The 25,863-nt window shown below is 47.8% G+C and overlaps 1 protein-coding gene across 2 annotated transcripts in view; it reads left to right on the forward strand.

Moving 5' to 3' along the window:
* The first annotated feature begins 487 nt into the window (after positions 1-487).
* Positions 488-25,863, forward strand: part of ELOVL6 (ELOVL fatty acid elongase 6) — an 81,639-nt gene continuing 56,263 nt past the window's right edge. Inside the window, exon 1 of one of the 2 annotated variants that reach the window (XM_052774570.1) lies at positions 488-772. In XM_052774570.1, coding sequence (XP_052630530.1) covers positions 684-772 — 89 coding nt within the window. In that variant the 5' untranslated portion in view covers positions 488-683. The remainder of the gene's footprint in view (positions 773-25,863) is intronic. The other variant, XM_052774565.1, reaches the window with a different exon arrangement.

The following is a 25,863-nucleotide window of genomic DNA, read 5'->3' on the forward strand; positions in this document are numbered from 1 at the left end:
CGCCGGGCCTGCCCGGGCAGTGGGGGCAGACGGTCCACCCCCGCGCGGGGGCGGCAGTCACAGCAGGTGCGCGTGTTGAATTTACATGCAAAAAGGACGGGGGGAGGTAGGGTTTTTTAGGGGGCGCATGGGTCGCTTTTCTGGCTAAACCTCAGCTTGCGCTTCTTTATTTCCCGGGTGGCCGGGGAGGGCGCGCAGGGCGCTGCGGCGGCGATTCAGCGCAGGGGTGGGGGCTTCCTATTTTTTGTAGTGATTTTTGACGGCCTGGGGGCGGGGGGGAATGGGAGGGGTGTCCTCCGTGCCAGGCCGAAGCGCAGCGCCGGTGCGGAGCGGCGGAGGGTGTGCGAGGGGCGGCGGGGGGTGTGCGAGGGGCGGCGGCGGGGGGCGGCGGGGGGCGGGTGTCCCGGGCGGCGGCGGCGGCGGCGGCGGCGGCGGCGGGCGGGCACTAAGACCGCGCCGCCCCCGGGCGCTGCGCGGCGGCCGCAGAAGAGGAGGAGACCGGCGGGCCCGGGAGGAGAGGCGCGGAGGGGAGCGGAGCTATGCTAAACCCGGGGTACCGCTGAGGCGGGGCGGGCCAGGCCAGAGGCGGGGGCTCTCCGGCGGCGGGCGCGCAGGGGCCCGGCTCCCGAGGCGGCGGCAGGCAGCATTTCGGCGCGGGGAGCGGCTCCGCAGCCACCGGGCCAATGAACATGTCAGTGTTGACTTTGCAGGAATACGAATTCGAGAAGCAGTTCAACGAGCATGCGGCCATCCAGTGGATGCAGGAGAACTGGTGAGTGCCGCCCCCGGGCCCCGCCGCCCGCCCGCCCGCCCGGATCGGCGGGGAGGCGCTGAGCCCATCCGGGTGCGCGCTGTGGGCGCCCGGCCGGCGCGGCGCGGCTCGGCGCGGCGCGGCTGGGCTGGGCTCGGCTCGGCTCTGCGCCGCCGTGCGCGGGCACACGGGCGCTGCCGCCGGCGCTACCTGCGCGCCCGGGCGGGGGCCGGCCCGCCGCCTCCCCGCCGGGTTACGCAAGGCCGGGGCATCCTGCCGGCGGTGCGGTGCGGGCCCCGAGCCCCGAGCCCCGAACCCCGCCGCCGCCCCCTCCCGCCGCGCCCCGGCCCTCCGGCTGGCCCGGCGGCGCGGAGCCGCACACGTGCCCCGGCTCTGCCCTCGGCCTCCCCTGCGCGTCTGTCCCTCCCGCTCCCCGAGCGGCGCGCCCCTTAAAACAAGTTGCGCGTGTGCCTGCGCTCCCCGCGGAGCCCTTTCTCCTCCCCGCTCCCCCTCCCCCAGCTCCTCATAAAACTTCATTTGCAGCCATGCGGCTATTAACTTTCCCGGCGTGTGCGTGCGGCCGGGGAGCCGGGGCGAGCCGAGCCGCGGCGGGACCCGCCGTGCCGGGGGGGCTGCTCAGAGAGCCGGCGGGGCTCCCCGGGCCGCGGCGGGACGGAGCCTCGCGGACACGCACACGGACGGACGCACGCACGCACGCAGCCTTGCCCGCCGAAGGGGAGCGCTGCCCCGGGGGCATCCCCGGTCCCGGGCGCGGTCCACGCCGCTCCCCGGGCCGCGGCCGGCAGCGTGGAGGCAGGGGTGGAGGGAGCGCCCCAGCTGCCCCCGCCCCCCCCCGCAGCGTCTCCCAGGCTGCCCTCGGGGCCGGGATCCTCCTCTCCATCGCGTCCACCCACACCTTCCTCCCGGTCCTCGTCCTGGCTTCGTCCACCTGCACGGGCCTTGTGTTCACGCCTTGCCCGGGCTCACCCACGCCTCGCTGCTGCACCGTCCCCGGCCACCCTCGCCTGGTGCCCAGTCTTGCCCCTCCTGCTTCTCCCATTGTCTCTCTTCCCAGCTTGCCCCCGACATTCCCATTGCCCGTATGCCCTCCCTCGGCGGTACCCTCTCGGGCTCCCTCATTCCTGTATCTCCTGAGTGAGGACCTTCCCCATGCCACCTTCACGTGACGATAACAGGATAGGACTGTCTCTGGGTCCAAGCTTTGGTGCCTACATTTGCAAGGCAGAATGGTCCCAGATCCTAGGTGGATCTCAGCCAGGGACTTGCTAGAATCCTCCAGTGACTCGTCTGGGGACTTTTAAGGGCAGTATAATTAAAATGACCATTTAAGTGTGTGTATGTCTCCCTCTGTTCTCCTGCAGGTGAGCTCATTAGCTCTTGTGGGGTGCCTAGTGTCGCTTATGTTTCAGGAGAAAGAAGACCCCATAGATATTCTTGGGCTGGGAGTGCTGGATGCTTCCCATTTTGTCCATGTTCCAGAAGAAAACTGGCATCAGAATAGGACAAACTGGTAAAAGAGGATGGAGGGAGTGATACTTGAGTGTATATAATAGCCAAATAACCCAGGAGAGAGGCAGTTTAGATTAAAGTACATGACTAGGAACCAGGACTCCTGCGTCTTCTTCTTGGCTCTCCTGCGCTTCATGACATGACCTTGGGAACATTACATAACCTCTCTTAGGCCTCAGTTTCCCCAGCAGGGGAAGACTGGGGGGGGGTGAGGGGTAATAATGCTGAAATGCCCTCATGAGGCACTTTGATGACTTAGGTAATGTTTGTCAAGCGCCTCGAAGATGTCAGGTACTATATAAATGCTAAGCAGTGTTATTAAAATCTCCCTGGCAGTCTCATGGGCTGCAGAGGTCGCCAGCTGGGACTCCCGTAACGCCAGGCTCCCACTTCCCACGTTCAAAGGAGGAGACCGTCAGTTTTATGCTGCTGCTGTACAGCTAAAGAGACACGATGATCTGTGTGCACATGCTTTTTGGTCTAGTTTCGCCTTCTCTAAGGGAACTGATGAATTAATACCTTTGATTCCCAGGAAAGTAAAGGAGAGCTATCTGCTTGTGGCCTGGGAATGTTTCTGGAAACAAAACGGAGCTGTGCCTGCTGAGGCCCCTGTCGTGGCAGGCTTTTCCTGAAAACACTGCTGAAGACTCTTCTGAATTTCGGGTTAAATTGTGCATTCTTATCTCCAGGAGATTCACTCACCTAATGAAACAGGTCCTGTTCCAGCACTAGAATTTTGAAGGCGAGCGGGGTGAAATACAGCAGCTAAGGGCCATACAAGAAGGCTTTTCTACTTCATATCAGGGTGACACAATAGCTTTGCTTACGCAGACATCGGTGGCAGTATGTGGCTTCTCGACTTTGTAGGCGTAGCCTTAATGTACACGTCATTAATGTAAGAGCCTCCTAAGATGAGGTTGTTAAGTAGTAGTGTGTAGGGATAAACATGGTTGGTTGTCATTTGGGCAGAATAGTGGACTTGCTTCAGGAAAGACTGTGGCAGGATTTTGTACTGTTATTGCTGCTTAAATTAGGATGCAATACTATTACAATGCCTGACATGGAGGTAAACAAATTCTATAGGTGTGGCATTTGTTATTTTACTTCATCTCAGAAATATTTCTTGATACCTTACAAGGCCAAAACAAAAAGGCTGTAGCGTGTTAGGGGGGGATGAAGTGGCTCTAAGGAGTTGACCCTATCTTTTGGATTTTGAGAAGCGTCTTTGGAATCTGACTAGGTCCCATATGAAGACGTAGCCCAGTTTGAGGAAGGACATGAAGCCCTTTACATACCCTCTGGGTTCTGAGCTGGTTAAAGCACTGACAAGCCCTTTTAATTATAACTGTGTAAACCTAAAGCTGGAAAAGCTTGAACGCAAAGCCTAAGGGTAGCGGCATACCCCTAGGTACCGGTATGGTTGGTCTGGATGGATCACGGTGCAAGGAATGAAGTGGCTAGTTCTGTTCAGCCAAGGCTCGCCCCTCCTTTGCCTCTGTCCTCCAAGCCTGCTCCAAGCTCCATCGTTCCCTGGGTCAAGTGCGTGTCCTCTGCGCTCACCAGTCGCTGGCACCCTGGCTTTTCTTCAGCACATCCCCATCCTAGGGTTTGTTTCCTCTCTGTCATCTGCCCCTGGAAATAATCCCTCTGAGGCTGGCATGAATGGAGGCTGGCTGATGGTGAATTGGTCTAATGGCAGTGAAGGAGGTCCCCCTTGCTTCATGCCAGGTGTTCCCGCTTCACTTTAGGGAGGCCCCCATCCTGCAGCGTGCATCGCGCCGGGACCTCTTTAGAGCCTGGGCCTAGATTAGCAGTGCTGTAAAGAGGCTACTGTTTTGACACAGGAAAAATGAATAGTCTGTTCCCTGATGCTTATAAGCTGATGGGTTTTGTGCCTCCCTGAATGCTTGGCTTTATGTGTATCCACGCCCTTATGGTATAGTCCCCAGACTGCCTGCTTCTCCTGTGGGGAGGCACGAATGGCAGAGTGAGGTTGCAGGCTGCAAAGTCAGACCTGCAGCCTGCTGGTCTCAGGGTGAGAGCCGCCAATTAGTTGTCTTCCATAAACAAGGAATGACAGGTTTTCAGGAGGTCCATTTACTCTCATGAAACTTCTTACGCTTTATGTTGTGGGAAAGCTGTTGGTGTACATTTACGTATAGTGCCATCAGGTAGCTTTTAATGTAAGATACAGTATTGCTTTAAGATAAGATACTTTATCTTACTGTGCTTGCACCATGGGAGGTTTGGTTTCAGTACGATCAGGATTAAGTCAAGTGTTTATTAAAATAATTCCTTAAAATGATTTCTGAAATCAAACTCTCCCAGCACCTCCTCCCAAACTTCTTCAAAGAGGGAAGAGGGATGAAGTAAATAATCTGCAGAGGATTTTTTTTTTTTTTTTGCCTTAAACTGCTGCATGAGAATTAATGCAGCTCTAGTCCTTTATTTCTTATGAATAAATACCTTACTATTTTTGCAGAAAATTTGCAGTTCAGTCAGACATACAGCAAAAAGGGTTGCAGCGCTGAGATGCCGATTCCCAGCTGCAGCCAGTGAGGTAGCAAAAACCAGCCAGTGCTTAGGAAAGCAAAAGTGACAGAAATGCATGGACGGAGCGGTGACCGCCAGGGTCCTTCCCCATCGTGCTGCAGAGCGCCAGGTTCGGGCATCAGCACGAAGTGACAGTTGTTCCTGTTATAATTGTCTGGCCAATAATAATTATCTTCAGATGTCTGCTGACGAGGGGCTCGCCAATGGGGAGGCAGGAGGCCTGTGCTGACTGCGCCGAGATTATCTGGGCGAGATGACGTCACGCGAGGGCTTGCCTAAAATCACAGAAACTTTTCCTCTGCTGCTCCGCTGGCTGCTGCAGAGCTCCGGCCATCCCTGCCCCTGGTGCTGCTACCCTCCTGCCGGATGCTGCAGAGCTCGGGCAGGCTCCCCTCGCTCCTCTCTTTTACCTCTCCTGGCTTTTTCCTCTCCTGTCTTTCTCCCTGAAAAGCCAAGGTTTAAGCCTTGGCAGCTGGCAGCGTGCTCGCAGGTAGAAGTGGGAGCCGAGTCGGAGCGGAGGAGGACAAGCAGGATGAAAGCGGGGCTGGTTATTTCCCAAAGATGCTGTGGGACTCTGCTGCAGAAACTGGCCGTTTCTGTTAATGAGCTTTCAGTGAAGAGAGAAGCATTGCGTAAGGGCAGCTGGGCATTTTTTGGTTTTAAAGGGCTGTGGCAACTCAAACTTGACTCTGAAATTAACTTTGTGAACCTTAGATGAGTATACATGTTTGTGTATTTGAAAAAAACATCCTGGTGCAGGAAGTTATTTTTAACCTTTTGTTACCGAAACTTTTATGTGGCAAGAGGCAGAAGGTGCAGCCAATGCTGAGAGAAATTTATCTTTGGTGTGATTCTCTTTTGAATCAAAACTGGGGATAGATGTGGAAGAGCAGAGGGTCAGCTAATTTGGATTTGAAAATGCACTTGCCTTTTAATAATTCACACAAGCACCATCGTCCTAGACACGTTTGTTTCCTAAATGCAGAACAAGCTTCTCTCATCCACTTAAGCTACTCTTACCTCATGCAGGAATCAAGAGTGAGAGGCTCTGCGCGTATCCCTCCAGGCATACGTGCGTGGCAGCCAAAAACTGATGTAAATTACTTTTTTTTTTTTTTCCTCCTCCCCTGAGCTCTTGCTAAATGCCAGTGAAAGATGTGGAAGGGACGCTGCAGTCACCCTGTCCTTTTCTCTGTGCTGTGGCAAGGACTCAAAGGGAAGATGTATGAGTTGCTCTTTACCACAGAGAGACTATTTTACTTGAGCAAAATTCAGTCAGCCCAACAATTTAGCCTACCTCCACATTTCATCCCCCAGAGGGGCTTTTTGCTGCTCTCTTGTGCAAACTGGCCGTAAGGGTGACAGGGCCACCAGTGCATGGCAGCTTTGGTGCTGCAGAGATTAGAGGGTACCCGCTCCTTTGCCTTTCTTCCATCCCACAGGCCTTTCTGAGCAAAAGACCCATGTATTGGAGTATGACAGAGCTTTGGCTCCTTGAAAATACAAGGATGGAGTCTATGGGGAATAAAGTACACGTCGTTTCAGAGTTCAGGTATTTTCTGTCTGTGTGTGTGCTTGGAAAAGAAAAAAAAGGTGGTGGCACAAAAATGTCATTCTGAAGATAAATACAATGGTGTCTTCTGGATTCAGCCTACCACTGAAACATAGGCATTGGCCTTTTGCTTACTCTATCCCTAGAGTATGAACACATCTCTCCTCATGTTGCTTCATTAATTTTTAAGTCTCTGAGAGTGAAGACATCTCTTCTACTTTGTGAAACACCATGTGCTTGTGGGAATAATAAACTTGTAAGAATAGAGGAAGAAGTAATTTAGGAGCTTGCCACCATTTTCAAAAGTGAATATGGACATTCAGGAGCATTTTGGTTTGGGATAAGAGGTAGGACGCTGAATTATTTTGATACTTTTGAAAAAGTAGCTCATATCCTCAACTAGGCATACATTGTGAAAGCAGAGAGGTGTTGGTGCAAGCACAGGCTGAGTAGCAAATGGTGGCATGGACCCCTGGAGTCAGTGTGCTTTTTGTGGATGGGTGCGATGGGAAGAATCTGATTTCACCTGGGACCGGGGTGCAGAGTGCCCAGCTATCTTGTTTCTCCTCTAAATGCCCTAGCCCTGTTGAATCACAGGGAGTTTGTCCCTTGGAAGACGGTATTTTCACCTCTGTGACTATTTCTGCTAGCTTGTAGATACAGGCACCCATGCAGAGACAGACAGACAGACTCCTTCACTGGATAAATCCACACGAAGTCGATGGGAGGAGGCACCCTGCGCACTGGTCCGACTTTCCAGTTTGCCAAGCCATAGCTTCACAAGGATACAGTGTTAGGGCTGTTGGGGCAGAGCAAGGCGGATATCCTTTCTGTTATGTGGTAACGTCTCTACTTGATCAGTCCTGGCAAAAGTGCAACCTGAAATCAACTTCCACAGGCTCTTCTGCACCCCGGGCGAAGGCTGTCTGAGCGCAAAGCGCATCTTTGGCCAAGGTCATTGCCCCACCTGGATAGGACAGGAGTTTGTATGATGACACGTGAGTTGCTGTTGGCTGTTTTGCTGTCAGGTTGCACATGCTTCTGGGCTCTTCCTAGGCATCACAGTGGCATTCCTTTCCTGATTGCCAAATTTTAATCCTACCTTGATGATGAGCCACTGTTATTTAGGTTGGTGCATTTTTTCCTCCTGTTAGTTTGTCTGAGGCGGACACTACGTGAGCGTGTCCCTTGCAACCTAGAAATCTTTATAAAATGTCTTCTTTAAAAGCAGTGAATAAAATTTACATGGGGACAGCTTCCTCATTCTCCTCCTCCCTCAAAGAGGCGCAGTCTGGTTGTCCATAATCTGGTAAGAGAAGCACTGTAGACAGGCTACAATAATTCATTAGATTCTGGTCTTTTAATGAAGTCTGTGCTGGTAGGTGTTGCTTTTTAATGGGGCTCAGGGTAAGCAGGAGATCGCTGTGTGTAACTCATTGCGTGATTAGGGGTCTTGATTACTCCGTTTTCTGCAATGCCTGACATAACTGGCCTTTTCCCTGACCTCCCTGCTGAAAACACAGTGAGCATTCATGTCCAGTACATCTACTGCTTCTTAAAAAGTCAAACGTGGTTACGTTCCAATTGGTCTCAGCAGAGAAAGGTCTTGCTGAGTATTTAACTCTCAAATTTATGTGCTGCATTTGCTGTCGGTCTCTTCTCCTCAGCTATCTGTAGTGGTACTGGGTATAAAAGGATGTTCTGTACTTTTTTCTTCCTTTATGTCATTGCGCAGTCTCTGCCCCTTGCTCAAGAGTCTATCCCAAGCCCTTTCCAGCTGACTTTGATCTGCTGACTCTTAGCGATAAATACAGAGATAAAAAGGGGGAAAAATTTGTAAGGGAAAGGCTGTAGTATTTCTGTCTTCATGACTGTGTTAGCTGGTACCCCTGGTGTGTTGGGGGTCTAGGGAAGGGGGACAGACTGATGGGGAATGCCAGAGACCCTTCTCTGCAAAGGTGGTGTCAGTACAGAGCTGGAGATGTTGGAGGGTTTCTGGGATTTCTTTTTTTGCTTCAAGGGTAAACTTTTATTAGTGTTTATGTAGCTTTCCACAGCTTTGAGAATGATTTTTGTAGTACAGGGTCCACTGGGGCTGCACAAGGCAAGATGACGTAAAACACTTTTTGGAAGGCTTAATCAAGAGAGAGTTTAGGTGCTTTTTCTTTTAATGGAAATGGGCAGAGGTTAAAACATATTATTTTAAAATGTAAATTAGCATCAGCTAAAATGTAAAATAAACTTTTAACTGACTCAGACTATATCAACACGTGAGCTGTTTGTGTAACCATTTTACCTGCGTACTGCTACCCAATACTTTTTTTCTTGTCAACTGATTTGTCAGCCCACTTGAGCCTTGTCCTGGGTTGGAGCAGAAGGGGTTTGTGTTTGCTCTGTGTCTACACAGCACCTAGCACAGTGGTGCCCTATCCCTGTCCAAAGCATCCCAGACTGCTGCTACTACAAGCCATGCTGTTCCTGTTCGTGTCCCAGCATCCCATCCCCTGGGGCTGGGTTTGCTGGGGGAGGCTGGTGCAGCCCGGTGGGGTGCTCTGCGGGGACACCCAGGTTAGCGTTATGCAAGCTGGCATCAGAACAGGAAACAGCGGGGCTGGGATTGCACCCAGGCTAATTCAAGGAGAAAATTGTATCACTTCACATGCAGGGTTTGCCAATGTGGTTATTATTGCTTTCAGATCCAAAGTAGCAATGGTACCTGATATTGCCTTTCATTGTGTGCTTTGTACTGTGTGCTCCATTGCAAACCTTTAACTTGTTGACTTTTGTGAGGACATCTCACCCTTTGATTGCTGCAAGTCTTACGGACTAGGAGCAAGTTGGAGGGACTCCAAAACCAACATGACCTCGGTTTGGCTAGAGAAGGGACCCAGATCCTGCAGAGCAGACATGCCATGAAGTGATGACACGGCGGGCAGATCTTGCATCTGCTCAGCAGTCTTTGACCTCCTGTGGGAAGACCTGGTATTTGGAGTGGCGAGGAAGAGGGGGTGATGCAAGTCAACAGTTTACCTCATGCCCGGGGACTTGGGGCTTTGCAGAGTACATGTAGTGGTTTGTGCACTACATGGCATCAGGGGAATGATGATCAATACATCTCTGAGGACGTGGGGAGCCTGACTTCAAACTGAATGCAGCCATAGCCACCTTGCACAAGTCAGGCATCAGTCAGTCAGGCGCAGTTCTTTGGAAAGTGCCGAAATCCCACGATTTCAGTGGAAATCAGGGACCTTTGTCATCTCTGAAAATTGCTCTTTGTGCCTTAGTTCCTCAGCTGTAAAATGGGGAACAATTCCTTTCTGGGGATATTCAAAGCTGTTTTTTTGCTATGTGTATTGAGTCTGGCTGAGATGGAGTTAATACTCCCCATAGCAGCCCTCATAGCGCTGTGCTCTGCATCAGTAGCTAGAAAGGTGTTGATAACACACCAGTGTTTTGGCTACTGCTGAGCAGTGCTGGCACAGCATCAAGGCTGTCTCTCCAACATTTTTGCCCCCCCCTCAATGGCAGGCTGGGGCAGGGCAAGATCTCGGGAGGGGACATAACCAGGACAGCTGACCTAAACTAACCAAACAGATATTCCATACCATATGACATCAGCTCAGATATAAAGCTAAGTAAAGGGAGACGGAAGGGGGGCATTTTTGTCTTCCGGAGCAACCACTACGCGTACTGAAGCCCTGCTTCCCAGGAAGTGGCTAGACATCGCCTGCTGATGGGAAGTAGAGAATAATATCATTTGTTTTTCTTTGCTTTCGCGTGCGACCTTTGCTTTCACTTTATTAAACTGTCCTTATCTTGACCCACGAGCCTTTTGTTATATTTTCTCCCCCCTGTCCAGCTGAGAAGGGGGAGTGATAGAGCGGCTTTGGGTCAACCCACTACAGTCCTTTTTGGCGCCCAGCATGGGGCTTGACAACGGCAGTTTTGCATTAAACGTGCCATAGCTAGTTATTAAGTGGCAAGCTCCTGTGCAGGTCATGGAGCTTGTTGGCTGCTTGCTTATCTCTACCTTGCTGAGTTTGGGAACATGGTAACGCAAATAATGGCTGTGTGCTTTGCCCTGGCGCTGATGGCTTTGTTGTGCTGCGGGAGCTATCTTGTGGGGAGAATGAAGGAACTCGGGAACATGCTAACACAAATAATATCTGTGTGCTTTGTCCTGGCACTGATGGCTTTGCTGTGTTGTGGGAGCTAACTTGTGGAGGAGATGAGGAAACACATCTCCCTCTCCCTACCGGGCATTGATGTGAATGGTTTTATTATGCAGGCTCCCAAGGTCCTTGTTCACCCTTATGTGAGTTGTTCAATACTAATAATTAATACTGGTGGTATATTATGGGTATTGTGGAATCTGGTCTCGTCCTGGTATAAGAGAAGACAAGTTTTGGGTGAGACAATACTGAAATGTGCCCTCAAGCGACCGGTCCCTGGGTGGCAGGGTATATGGAAGGATTTGGGCAGATTCCTAGGACAGTTATCACCTCCCATAATCTGGGACTTTACACCTGAACAGGCAAGTAACCCTGGCAAACTGACGCACCACCTGATAGAAGGGTGCCTTGCCTATCCTAGTGAAAACCAGCAGCTTCTCGCACTGTACTGGGGCCTGGCCTATGCCTACCGAGCCATAGTTCAACACTCTCAGAGGACCACGGTTGAGGCAGGGATCCAGACTGCATCTGAGGACACCATGCTCGAGATAGGGACCCAAACAACAACAACAACAACTACTACAGTAATTGCCCCAGTAGTGAAAAAGAAACAGTGGACAAGGAGATCAACACGTCCATACCATCGATTAGTGAGGGAAGAAGAAGAAAAGGAAAGGTTTAATCTAGAAGCTGGTCCTTCGATAAAGAAATTGGAGGAAGGAGTGAGGGAGCTTAAACAGGAAGCGGAAACTACCCGGTCCCTGACGTCCTCAGAACTTCGGGACTTGCGGAAAGACTACAGCCGCCAGCCAGGTGAGCGGATTGCTGCCTGGCTGCTCCGATGCTGGGATAACGGGGCTGACAGTCAGCAACTGGAAGGCAAGGAAGCCCAACAGCTGGGATCTCTCACTAGAAACCGGGGAATTGAAAGAGGAATTGGAAAAGAGGCAGCAATTAGCAGTCTCTGGAGCCGGCTCCTGTCAAGTGTGAGGGCAAGATATCCATTCAAGGAAGATCTTGTGAATTCCTCAGAAAAGTGGACTACCGCAGATGAAGGCATCCAGTACCTGGGAGAGTTAGCAGTGGTGGAAGTCATCTACAGTGATCTACATGATGAGGAAGTCTCAAAAGATCCAGAGGATGTCCTGTGCACGCGGGCCATGTGGAGAAAGGTGATTCAAGGTGCCCCAGCGTCATATTCTAACAGCTTGGCAGCAATGTATTGCCCAGATATGGAAACACCAACTGTGGAGAAAGTGTCCTCTTGGCTCCAAAACTTTGAAGAAAATCTCTGTGTCTCCTCATCCCTACAGGACAGTGCCTTGGCTCTTAGGGACGCTCCAAGAAATCAGTCCTCTCCTGCCCCAGTCAGAGGGAAAGGGAGCCCAAGGCATATGCCACGTGGTACAGTCTGGTTCTTCCTGCGTGACCAAGGGGAGGACATGAGGATGTGGGATGGTGAACCCACCTTTAAGCTGGAAGCTCGCATACGTGAACTGAGAGGGAAGACAGCTGTTAAGAAGGGGTCACCCAAGAAGGCAGCTGTCAGTGTCATTGCTGTAGAGGCCCAAGAAAGCAATCAGCGATCCTCCAGGCACAGAAGAACTGAAACCACCTCCCTTGATTCTGGTGAGGGGACTTCTGGTCTGGCACCGCAAGGGTCAGACAGTGAATACTCTGATGAGGAACAGCAATAGAGGGTCCCTGCCTTTGGCCAGGAGGAGGAAAGGGATGACCGGATATACTGGACTGTGTGGATTCGATGGCCTGGCACATCAGACCCACAGAAGTATAAGGCTTTGGTAGACACTAGTGCACAGTGTACACTGGTGCCATCAGTGTACAGGGGCACAGAACCCATCTGGATCTCTGGAGTGACAGGGGGATGCCAAGAATTGACTATATTGGAGGCTGAAATGAGCTTGACAGGGGACAAGTGGGAAAAGCACCCCATTGTAACCAGCCCAGAGGCCCCTTGTATCCTTGGCATAGACTACCTCAAGAGAGGGTACTTCGAGGACCCAAAGGGGTACCAATGGGCTTTTGGTGTAGCCACTGTAAACGCAGAGAAGATCAAACAGCTATCTATCTACCCTGCCTGGCCTCTTGGAAGATCCCTTCATTGTGGGACTGCTGCAAGTTGAAGAACAGCAGGTGCCAATCGCTACCAGGACGGTACACCGCCGGCAATATCGGACAAACCGAGACTCCCTGGCTCCCATCCATGAGCTGATTCATCAACTAGAGGGCCAAGGAGTCATCAGCAAGACTCATTCATCTTTTAATAGTCCTATATGGCCAGTGCAAAAGTCTGATGGAGGGTGGAGGTTAACAGTAGATTATCGTGGCCTGAATGAAGTGACACCGCCACTGAGTGCTGCTGTACCAGACATATTAGAGCTCCAATATGAACTGGCATCAAAGGCAGCCACGTGGTATGCTACAATTGATATTGCCAATGTGTTTTTCTCCATTCCTTTGGCAGCAGAGTGCAGGCCACAGTTTGCTTTCACGTGGAGAGGTGTCCAATACACCTGGAATCGACTGCCCCAGGGGTGGAAGCACAGCCCTACCATTTGTCACAGACTAATCCAAACAGCACTGGAACAAGGCGATACCCCTGAACATTTACAATACATAGATGACATCATCGTGTGGGGCAACGAGGCAGAAGAAGTGTTTGAGAAGGGAAAAAGAATAATTCAGATTCTTCTGAAAGCTGGTTTCGCCATAAAGAAAAGCAAGGTCAAAGGACCTGCACAGGAGATTCAGTTCTTGGGAATAAAATGGCAGGATGGACTCCGTCATGTCCCTATGGATGTGGTTAACAAGATAGCAACTATGTCTCCACCAGCTAACAAGAAAGAAACACAAGCTTTCCTAGGCCTTGTGGGGTTCTGGAGAATGCATATTCCAGGTTATAGTCAGCTTGTGAGCCCTCTCTGTCGAGTAACGTGGAAAAAGAACTATTTTGAATGGGGCCCTGAACAACAACACTATGTCACACAGGTGATCCTGAGGTGGTAAGACCTGTGTGAGTAACTACATTAAAACAGTACAGAAAACGTAATGGTTTTACAGTATTACTATGCAGCTTTACACTTGTACTAGCACTGAAGAATACTTTATTCTTGCCAAGGATGTGGGGCAAAGTTTGTTTCCTTGATTGTGGTAACCGAGGAGTAAGAAGAGCTGCTGTAGTATCGGGGAGGCAAGGCAGGTTATTGTTGGTATTATGGGATTAAACTGCAAAAGTCCAGACCATTCTTAATTGCAAATTTATGGAAGGAACTGTCCTTCAAATAGTCCAATAAAACTTCAGACTATTCAACATCTTCTAATGATAACTTTTAAATAGAAAATTTTGAATTTGTTGGTAATTAGTTTCAGCATACGAAGCCTGCAAACTGAGTGAAAAATGAATTGGACATCATCCATGATTATGAGCTCCTCAAATTGAATGTGTTGGGTTTGATATCTAATGGCCTCAGTTACCCCTGGACATAAAACTTAAGGTTGGTCAAGAGCATTATTAAGGACAAATATCTGCCCTATATGTCTTGAGCCATCCATAGTGTAAATGCACCTGGAAAGAGCAATCCCAGGGACTGTCAATTAACATTTTAAGGGGAAGAAACAATGGGCCAAGTTCATCTCAGTAAAAACACCAGAATGATGATATTGAGGAGTCTGATCTTGTGGCTAATAAAATTGTCTGGTTTTCTTTTTCTTTTTTTTTTTTTTCATCTTTTATTTTTTATTTAGAACCATTAAGAGGTACTTAAGATGATAGTAAAATCCCCTAAGTATAAACAAAAGCAGGATGCCAAAGTTGTTGCACTGTCCTGTTCAGATAGTGGGTTTATTAAACAAATCTTTACAAAGTCCAGCTTTTTTCTTATGTAATTTTCCTTTTAGCTTTATTGGGAATTTTCTCTCTAGGTCTCCTCTTGTGCATCTGCTGAATGCAGGTCCTCTGTAAACATTAATGGGAATTTTATGGTTTCCAACATACAAAATCTCCAGGCAGCTGAAAATCATAGAATCGTTTAGGTTGGGAAAGACCTTTAAGATCATCGAGTCCAACTGTCAACCCACCACCACCATGCCCACTAAACCATGTCCTGAAGTGCCTTGTCTACGTGTTTTTTGAATACCTCCAGGAATGGTGACACCACCACTTCCCTGGGCAGCCTGTTCCAAATCCTGGGGTTTCTTCCTTTTTGTTCTCCTGGGAGGGGCTGGCTGTCCAACTCCTTTTCTACATCTTTGCAGATCACAACCAAGGAGGACGTTGGTTATTAGCAGGAAATTCTGTGGACACCTTATATTTCAATTCCTTACTTCTTGTTTCTTCATCCTTCTTGGCTTGAGAGCCAAGCAGAAAACTCCAGGCTATTTTGTACACCGTGATGATGTCTGGATCCTCTGGTCTTCATTAGCTGCCTTCACTTTCACGAAAACCTTTGCTCCTTTGACATGGTAGCTCTGGGGCTGACCGCTGCCTGGCCCATGTTAGACCTCAAGGTCTCAACATCGGGGGTGCTTGCTGGGTTCCCTCTCCTGGGTGTGGACAGGGACCTGGCCTTTGGGCATGGGCACCTCCGTGCTCATGGGTGACTGACCCAAACCCAGCAAAACCCGCTGGTGATTTCACTGCGTTCCTAGGTAAAAGCTGAAGCTGTGAGGATGTGCTAAGTGGAACTGCTGATGAGAGTGCACGGCATTGGTTGCAGACCACTGATGAAACAGGTTGTTTAACAGGTGGAAGTATTTTGAGATGCATGATGTTGTCTTTATATTATTTTGTGAGGGTATTGCCCAGTTACATTTTTTCATAAGGTATTGCTGTTGGCCACTGTCTGAAACAAGATACTGACCTAGTTCAACCTTTGACTGACCTAATCACTCCTGTGTGCTTAAATACCCTTTTTTGATCACATGTGTGATAAAGAAAATACTATTTTTGGTACCAGTCACGCCAGAACTGTCTGGGAGTGACATTCCCACTTGCAATGGCTCGGTGTATACAGACTGTCGGTTTATTTTGTTAAATCATTATTTGTTGTTTGAGAACTCTATAAATACTGTGGAGTTAAATCCATTATTTTTAAATCTTACTTGGATTGGCAGTTCATGCTGATAATGCCCAGCAATCCTACATACCGCAACATTTCTGGGGGTCTGATGTTGGCAAGATTCTCTCTGTGCAAGGCACTGCCCATGGATGCTGTGAAAAACTCTGTCTTGTCCCTAACAGCTTGTAGGTTTAGTTTAAGACTAGTAGTACCCCAGGCAGACAAAACTCATTCTTTTTTAAAAGGTTTAGATAAATTATTGCTTGGACTGTGAGAGCCAGATCTGTGCAGCTACAATTGCCACCGTCTCTGTGACCCAGTGGGGAGTTTTGCATCTGTCCCAGCGGGGGGAGGATGGCTCCAGAGAGCCAAACACCAGGGGTAAAAATAATGTTATAGCACTGAAAGGAATCCTCAGTTAATGTGTCCTTGGTCACTGACTTCTAATATCACATCTGAAATGGTTTTTTTTCATTTTTAACAATTTCCCATAAGCCTTCCAGCATTTTCTAAGAGCTCCCCTCCTACATCAGTGCTTACATCATGGACAAATTTCAAAATTTAGTTTGAAAGCTAGGATCAACACCAGGTGTTCCGATTGCAACACTTTGAGCCAGACTGTCACAAGGCTATTGTACCCAGGATGCTCATGCTTGTTAGGAAATGAAAGAAAATGTTTTACTGAGGGAAACATTTTGAAAACCTGGCCCTAGACGTTCATGAGAGGTGGTCCTTGTGTAATGGTACCCCTGTATAAAGGTGGACATGCCTTTCCCAGATTCCTCCACATATGTCTTTTGATCCTGCTCGGGAGGTTTACATGTCCGGGATCCTGGTATTTGGTGATTACAGACGGTTTATATTACTGTTCACTTATTCAGTCCTTTGAGCACTCTGCAGGCACTGGTGATGGGATTTGTCTGACCACACATAGTCGCCTGCTACATAAGGTGTCTGAGTCATCTCATCCTGAAATAGGGAGCTGAGAGAGATAAGTTGCATCCTAAAACTACTCCCTTCTCTGCACTGAATATAGAGAAACTCCAGGGAGCTAATTGGACCATAGTTATTTCCATCCGTCCTCCTTCTTTTCTCCCCCACCATGCATTTTCTTCTTTTTCAAGATATTTACTTGATTTTTCCTTTTTATCACCCTTTCCCCCTCCCTCTTTCATTTTCTGTATAACTTTTTCCCATTTAGGAACAGTCAAGCCAGCAGCGTGGGTGGCTGGGGAAGCCCTGTATGCCTGCATAAAACAGGCTGTGCAGTGGGAAACAGCTGGCGTATGTTTTGGTGCTGGGCTGATGGAGCTGGGCAGTGCAGGCCTGGCCCTGAGCTGTCTTCAGATGAACAGAAAAAGTACTGCATTGGGGTAGTCTCGCTGCCACCTTCCGATGAAGTCTCTTGGTGCTTGATTTCTGGAATAAGGCAATAACAAAAGAAGAAGAGTGCTTGCTTGTAGCTTTCCTCAGCCCCCATCACATCCTGCTGTAAAAGAGGCCTCTCTTTTAAAAGCCGCTTTACAGTCATTAGCCGAAAAAATCCTATATGAAGTCTACAGTAAAATTTCTGTTGGTTTCAGTGTAAGAGACTTAGTTCCTAAACTTGTATGTGTTGGCTAAATGTAATGTAGCATCTGGTATGTAAAATGATGATGACAATTCACATATTTTGAAATGGCCGTTACTGAAAATGGAGTAATTGGAAAAGATGCTAGAAGAATATTAAGAGAAAAGAGATTGTGTCTACATTTAGGAAAAAATACACACCAGGCTGATAATACGGGCAATCCAGAGATTAGAGACAAACAGTAATTATAAGAGTTACCACAGCTTTTTAATGTGTAGTGAACAAGCAGAGCTCCTCCCCGTGCTTTCTATAGCAGCATGCCCTTGATCAAGAAGAAAAATGGACTAGGATAACAAAAAGGGATCTGTTAGCATCTACCGTGTATCAGCGCTAAAGCTGTGAACGCAGATTTTGACCTCGGGCTTTCCAAATGCTCTTCTTGCCTTAGCAGTCCCCATGACTTCAGCTGTTGTGTCATGGAGCCTCTTCCCTAACGAAATGCTGGTGGCTTCAGGGTAGGCATGTAAGATACTGAGGGTGGTCCTTTGGTTTATCTCAGTGAACTCTTGCGAGTATGGTGAGCAGTTTTGTATTACAACAATTAAAATGGCATATGCAACTGAGGGAGGCTTTTGACAGACCACAGGTATCTTGCTTACACTTTTCCTTTATGATTGTGTTCCACCATGTCAGCTTCAGAGGCTGCATCCTGATGACCTTAGTTATGATCCATATTTATTGCTGGCAGAGAGTTAGGCCCCTTTCCATTCAACTAGATCGTGTTTTATCTGTTTACAGGGGACATAAATTTGGCTTCAGACATCTTTAACCCATTTGCCTTGTTTAAATTTTCAAGAATGAGTCTTGATTTGGTGGAATTTCAAGTAGCTCTTATGTTGTTATAATAGCTGTATACTTGAAAGAGGGACACCTGTGTTCACTGTATTACCATGGAGAGTTATGGTATTTTAGTATCTTTTTGCTCTTTGCTAAGGTCTAGACTAAATCCCACAGTCACATTCTTGGTGAATTAGATACTTTAATGACAGAAAGCTCTATAATGTAACATTTCTAACAACAGGAGGAATGCCTTGAAAGTGGTCGATCTGCACAGCTAGCAGGGCTGCTCTGAGAGCTGCCAGAAGCCATTGCAACTGGAAGTCTTGCCAGATTAGAATGACCAATTCCACTGACTTTCAGCTGAGGTCTATCTCCTTAGCTCCCAAGTCCTTTATGACATTAAAAGAAAGCAAGACTTTGGTTCCCAGCACTTTTGAGAGCCTCCTATTCCATGTACAGTAAGGCAAAGCACATCAGACAAACTTGGTACCATCATGCGTTTTCCCTGGCTGCTGGATGAAATTCTGCCGCTTGAATGTCAGCCAGCCTGTGAGGCAACAGGGACAGCCTCCCTGTCACCCAGTTTGCACAAGGGGGTGATGTCAAGGTGGGTTGCCTTGGGTTTGCTGGCGCTGGAGTAGCTTCCCAGGGCTGAACTTTTGCCCTGTGCCACGTAGATGCAACCACTGCTACTGTTACGTGAACTGGCTGCCTGTGCCAGGGCTGCCTGTCGCGACTTCTGGGGACGTGACCTCCTGCGGTGGAGCAGAAGGGACTGACGGAGGCAGTAAATTGTCAAACTGCTCCAGCTGCCTTGCTCGGAGGCTGCCTGCATGCCTTCCTGAAAGCAGTCCTGGAGACAGCATGGTGCGGAGATGATGTGTCCTTTGGTATGTGGTGCCCATGAGAGCATGTATGCTGAGATGCTAGTGGCTTGTGCCCAAAATGTTGCACCCTTGCAGTCTGAGTGGTTTCCTTCTAGCTGCGTGAGTGGGGACAAATACTCTTAAGTTGTGAATTAGACAAACACCCCTCTCTAACTGGATCTCACAGTCTGCTATGATAACACCCTGCGGTCTGGTCCCTAGACTATCCTTCTCAACCTGCTTCATTCAAAGAGTGGGTAAGGCACCTGTCTGGAGAACTACAGAATTTCAAGGACCTTCACTACTAAAATTGGGGTCTGGGATTCATCCAAGTCAGTGGGAGACGTGCCTGTGACTTGAATGGGAAGAGGATGTAAATTTTTGTGCATCAGTACATGAGGTGGCTCTGGCATTAGCCATAGCTTTAATTCAGAGAGAGATATGAGTGCTACTGAAGTCAGAATAAGCCTCCATCCTGCAGGCTTCCTGCAGGAATACCGATGAAGAGGATGTAAATACAGGATGTGGCTATGGAGTCAATGGTAATATGTAGGGGATCACTAGAAAGCATGAAGATTAAACTGAGAAGGGCTTGTTTCCCAGAGATTGGCTTACGTGCAATCCTCCCTGTGCAAGGGCTCCTCTTCGAGAATAAAACTACCTGTCTCCAATGTTGAACCAGTTAATGCAAGCAGAGGCTTCTGCCATGCTCCGGGTAGTGGCCTTACACTGGAGAAGGCCTTACAGAACAGAAAGGGGAAAGAAATGTCAGTTTGAGTCAGGGTGTGTTGACTCATAGGAGACATTTTGAAGGTTACAGATATATGTTAAGCAGGTATTAAATAGCTCTTGCTTTATAAATATCATTTACAAAAGCAACTATCCTCTTCAGGGCGCCAGAGTGTATGAGAATATGAGTTAATTAGAGTCTGCATTTTCAAAGTGGCAGAAAACCAGGATTTAGATCAGAAAAACTGCAAGTAAGTTTGCTGGTGAGTTGCTATCCGGTGACTTTTGTAAAACTGCCTGGCCTCGTACGTTGCTTTTTCTTCCCACTCACTGCTTTCTGCAGCTGTGTCCATTGAACTCGGTGTTGTTGTTTGTGATCTGTGTGGCCTGAGAGAGGAGAGGTTCAGACCTGCCGTCCGATGGATGGCTGTTTGCAGAGGGACAGGTCCACCCGCTGATGGGGGCATGTTGCGGTGGTCCTCCGAGGCACTAAGTCACTTGTTTTGCAGAGAAATGCAGGCTGGCAGGAGGATGAGCCAGACTGCAGGGTAATTTGTAAACAGGCTCAGTGGAGCATTTCATGGCCTGCAAAGTGACCGGGCTAATCCTGGAAACCTGCAGCCTTTATCATTACACCTGACACAGCAGCACAGCCAGCCTCCTCTGCTTTACCAGATTTCCACACTCACGTCTCCATCTTTCTAAACATGGCACAGATTTTTTTCCTTTCCCAGACTTAAGGGGGGGCGATGGAAGAAATCTGCATTAAAGCCTTCCCCAAAACAGTATGAGAATGCAGAGGCCCCTTTGCAAAAGGGAGGGGGCCCTCACACTAGTGAGGTGTGCTGTCCAGGTTATCGGAGATGTCACTTTGTCTGTAGCATAAACAACCTCACGGTGCATTCAGAAATGCTCGCCTGACTAACATATTGCTTGCATTTGCTGACTCACTCTTGCACTGCCTTTTTCTTTCTTGTTCCCTGGATGTGTTGATTTTTATCTCTGTTACTAGGGCTGTGCCCCAGACACTGTATAATCAGTGTGTTTGTGTTTGGCTCCCGTGGCGGTGGGAGGTATCTACATTTGGATATAAATGTTAATATAATTCACCCGCAAGTGAATAATAGCAACAAAATACAGGGGCCTGAATCTCCCCCCTCTGCATGGGAGGGAGGGCTGTGAAACGCTCTCGGGGCAGGGCCACCCCAGCATCACTGCCTGGGACTTCGCATCCCCAGCTGCATGCGGTCTTACTGTCTCTTCAGGTCCTGCTCCCCAGTGCTGTTTTGACCGATTAATTTAAATTCTGCCTCGTGCTTTCACCTGTAGAAGACACCCACACAGGCAGCCTGTGTCTGAAAGCACTTTCAGGGTGGGAGCCGTACAGGAGCATGGCTGAGAACCACGGCGGAGCTGCTGGGTCCCCACTGTCCTGCTTTTCCAGGAGGCGTCTGGGTGATCGAAGGCCCTGCTGACCACCTGCCCTGGTCATAGGGTGCTCCTGGAAGGGCTTCATCCAGCTCCTCTTCTCTGGATGAGCTGCAGCAGCCCTGCACCCTCGCAGCCCTGCTTGCTTTCCCACTTTGATCTTTCACCTGGAGCCATTAAGCGTCTGTGTCTCTTGCCACTTCAAAGGATGTCTGTTCTTGATGTGCAGTGCTCGTGTACTTCTGGAGGTATGGCTCATTCCCTGCGTGTCTTCTCAAATACCAGCGGTCTTAAGCGATGTTCCTAAAATGTTTGAGGATCCAGGTTAGGATGCAAGGACAATTATGTCTTCAGGTTCTTTCCCTTTAAAGCCCTGGCTCTTAGATTTTGTGTATGGGTATCCCAGATGGTTGTGACTATCTTGTCTTCTCAATCTCTTCTGAACAGGCCACCATTTATTTTTCTTGTCCAGCATGCTTAGGGCTCGTTTGAAGCCCATCTCCTTAAGTTGCTGTCACATAACGTTCTTTTCTTTCTTTTTAATCACATGATATTCACTGTTTTCCCAGCAATCCTCATGCAAGGAATGACATTGCATGGCCAATTACCAGGGAACTAATTAGCAGACAACTTCTTCCCTCGTGATTCAAAGAGCCTTATGTATGCATTCCCAGGAAGTCATACCATGCAGCATCACCTTGCAGCAGCATTGCTGTGAATGAAGAGTGCTTTTTCCTTCTGTGCCTTTTCCCGCTCATCTATTTTGTGTCAGACTGGGAGCAGACAGACAGTGCTCCCCAACGTCACCAAGCAGAATCCAGCACCAACGGTGCCTTCAAAACCCTCCCTGCCTTGAAACCACGGCCCCTGTGCGGCGGTTCTGCACGGCAGCAGCTGAACAGAGGCACCCTTCTGACTGCCTGGGCATGGTAAAGCTCTGCTTTAAGGAAATTCAACATAGAAAGGGCTGCCTTTTTGGTTCTTTTTAGGCACGATTGCTTTTCTCAAGCTAAACAGTATTTATGGCATTTCTTGTTGCAGGTTTCAGTATTCCAGGTTCAGCAAAATCAGTGGTATTTAGCATTTGCAAACAGAAATTCTAGGTTTGAAAATCTTGGCATTTTTGATTGTGACTTTTGTAAGCGCTGGAGGGCATTAAGCATGCAGCTTCTCTGGTGTCTTTTCCTGTTAGCTGTTCCTTCATAGTGGAAATGACTGTCAGCTTCTTGAACCAAGCTCTGAAAGCTCTCCAGACATTTCAGTGGCAATGCTAAGGATTTGTGACCGGCTTTACTCACTTTTGGATTTACGTTTTTGTCATTGATTCTGAAAACATATTGGGCCAAATATATATGCAAACAATATCAGGAGGGTGTGTGCTGGTATTCTCCCCACTTATTTTTACTGATTCTCAAAAGCAGTGCCAGGCACCTTGGACCCGTGCAGTGAGGACTAAATGATGAGCAGAGCTGTTGTTTTACATTAAATTAGTCCATCTTCTCTACCCCAGCTTCCTCTGAATTTGTGTTATATTTACTGGCAAAGAGCATCTGGCATCACCTATTTGTAAATCATAAATTTAGATTTATTTTACCCAAGTAAACAGAAACCAGTCCCAGAACAGACAATAATACGAGAGCTTTAAAAAAGATGCCTTATCTTTATCAGTAAGTGGTAGTGCATACTCTGTTGAGAACTGCTCTACTAAAATATTTCTTCATTTCTATTGCCTATGGTGAGCAATAAGCTTTCTCTTCAGCACGGCACTCTGTCACAGGATGGGGTGAGCAGTGGTACTGGAGCAGATTAACTCCAGACTGCAACACCTGCTCCTGGTAACATTTTTATGTCCCCTTGTGCAGCTGCGTGATGAATTTCTGGGATGAATAGCTGCTTCAGTGCAGAGTTTAAAATGGAAACCAGGACTCTGCCACCCAACTTTCAAATCCCCTCTTTTAGAGAGTCGAGGAGGAGGCTTCACTGCTTTGCCAGAGTACCCTTGCAGGCTGGAAACCCTAAGCCTTCTCCCACCCTTGTTGGCCCTCAAACTGCTGGCCCTATAGCTTCATGCCATATCCCCTCCTCGGCCCAAAGGTGGCCACTTGGCTGTTTGTTTAAGATGAGGGAAGAGATTTGTACCTCCGTAAGATGCTTTGGGCTGTGGGCAGAGTTAAGGAAATATCCATATATTAGTTATATGGATAGTTAGGCCAGATTTTCCAGCTGTTTATTTTATAAGCATGTTGAGACATCTTAATGCAGTTAGAGGTTATTAAGTCTAAGTTGTTAAGTTAATTTTAATGACTTTAATAGACCTTTAGCATTCATGTTTAATCCAGTACTACTTATTGGCCTACATGGTATGTTGATACTTTTTAAAGCTTCAGACTTGGCAGCTTTCTGAAAGAGCACTTGTATTTCCCAGATACTTGGATGAATTTCTTTCTGCTGTTAACCAACGTAGACTTCAGCTCTGCGTTTGGACTACAATTTAAAACCATCTGCAGAAGGGAGCCTGATGCTGTAGTTAGCAGCGTCACCGGCTGACTTTGAAGAGGGTGCCTGTGTCTGCCAGGCAGAGGCATTGGGCGGAAGGCTGATGGAGAGAGAAACAGATTTGGTTTAGTTCAAATGAGGCATAAAACATTGTAACAGCCAAGAGGTCTTCTGAGAAGCTGCCCAACAGACCATACGACCTTGTTCACTGAAATGAAGCCTAGCTCAGGATGCTTCCAGCCCGCTTCAGATTCCCCGGGAGAAACATCCTGCTGGTTACAGCACAAACAGAATAAGTATCAGCCACCACTTTTTTCTGTGTTGTTTGAACATCTTTTCTTTTGGCATAAGAGTGCTTCTCCAGCAATTTAACTTTAAGTTTCAAAGTTTCTGGACTACATCAATGTTTAATCTGCCCTCTATTAGCTGGCAATTTCTGTCCTGATTTGCAGTGATTAAAAATTAATCTAGCTAGGATTTGGTGGTACTCCAGGATTCAGGCATTTTGATCTTGTAAGTCAGGTTTTAAACTAAATGCACATTACATGTACGTCTGCTTTATTTAAAAAACAGAATCGGTTTTTCATTTTTAAAGTAAAGATTATTCATGATTTCCTGGTTTATTCAGAATTGCAGGTGTATCACTGCAGCTGAACAATCAGAGAGCATCTTCCAATTGACTGTTCACCTCTTTGGAGGGATATGTTTTGTGGTTGGTATCAGAAACATGTACAAAAGCAGCTTTTAAGTCTCTACCTGTGACTGCTATGTTTTTGCTACTGTGTTTCAGGAAGCAAACCCAGCCCTGCCATGCTTTGCTGAGGCAAAGCTTCCACTAATGCCATAGGACAAGTTTTCTTCTTTACCATGAGCAGCTGTAAATGAATAACTTAAAAAGAGAAGAGATTGAAAGCCATATAAGGACTTGATTCTCTTACAGAGATAATCCTTATACGATTTTCCTAAATATTTTGTCAAGTTTTTCCATCTCTTGTTCTCTTAAGTGTACGTTGGCACTAAATGCCTGCTGAACTTCCTTGGATCAGCTTTCATCGTCTAATAACTTGAGGTAATGTGTGCAAATCCTGGGATTTACATATTTGACTGTTTTATAAGTAAATACCTCTCAGCCTCTGTTGAAATCTGCTTGAGTCTAAAGAGTTGCTGATGTAGATACCACACAGATGTATTGCAGTCATATTGCAGGTACTTGCACGTGACAGATCTTGTTCATTAACTCTTCCCCAACTATGACAAAATACTTTTGCACCGAGTGGAAGCACCAGTTTGGGTATTTTCCATCAGATCTGTGCAGGTTTTGTGGAAGTTGTACTAAACCTGTTCTTCTGCAAATATTAACACAATTTTGGTTTTTTACAAGTATACCATAATTAGTATGCCTCTAAATTCTTCCTGCCAGTTTATTAGTTCATGAAGGGCTACAGCATTTTCACTGGTTAAATTCAGTAGTGAAGGCATATGTGATAAAACCTGTCTAACCAAAGCTGGAGTCTTCGGTTCCTGGTGTTGGTGCTCTGTCCAGATGACTTTCTTGGCTTGCTCCTTGCCTTTTTCAGTTTATGATCTGTTTAGCTTAAAACATCTTTTGATCTTTGGCTTGTAAACAAAAGCAATAAACACTTCTGTAAAGTGTCCAGAGCTTTGTGGGGAGAGGTGTCCAGTTGTGCCATCAGGTAGCTGTTTTGTGAAATAGCTTATCCCAGTAGACATTGAAATGTATTTAAATGGTAATCCTATTTCTAACCCAAGGTAGGTAAATGACTATGTTTGTATTTGGACTCCTCACCAAAGGTTAGGGTGTTATGCAGTGGGCTGCAGTCACACTAATGACAAACGTTGTTTTATCACCCTTGAGTAGAAAGTAGTACCATCCTTGAGTAGCACCATGCAGTGTCTCAATTCTATAGAATCATAGAATCATTTAGGTTGGAAAAGACCTTTAAGATCGAGTCCAACCATCAACCATGCCCACTAAACCATGTCCTGAAGTGCCTCGTCTATGTGCTTTTTGAATACCTCCAGGGATGGTGACTCCACCACTTCCCTGGGCAGCCTGTTCCAATGCCTGACAACCCTTTCAGTAAAGAAATTTTTCCTAATATCCAGTCTAAACCTCCCCTGCTGCAACTTGAGGCCATTTCTTCCCGTCCTATCACTAGTTACTTGACAGAAGAGACAAGCACCCACCTCACTACAACCCACTTTCAGGTAGTTGTAGAGAGCGATAAGGTCTCCCCTCAGCCTCCTTTTCTCCAGACTAAACAGCCCCAGTTCCGT

Source organism: Harpia harpyja, chromosome 2 (assembly GCF_026419915.1).
Source record: "Harpia harpyja isolate bHarHar1 chromosome 2, bHarHar1 primary haplotype, whole genome shotgun sequence".
Taxonomy (NCBI): domain Eukaryota; kingdom Metazoa; phylum Chordata; class Aves; order Accipitriformes; family Accipitridae; genus Harpia; species Harpia harpyja.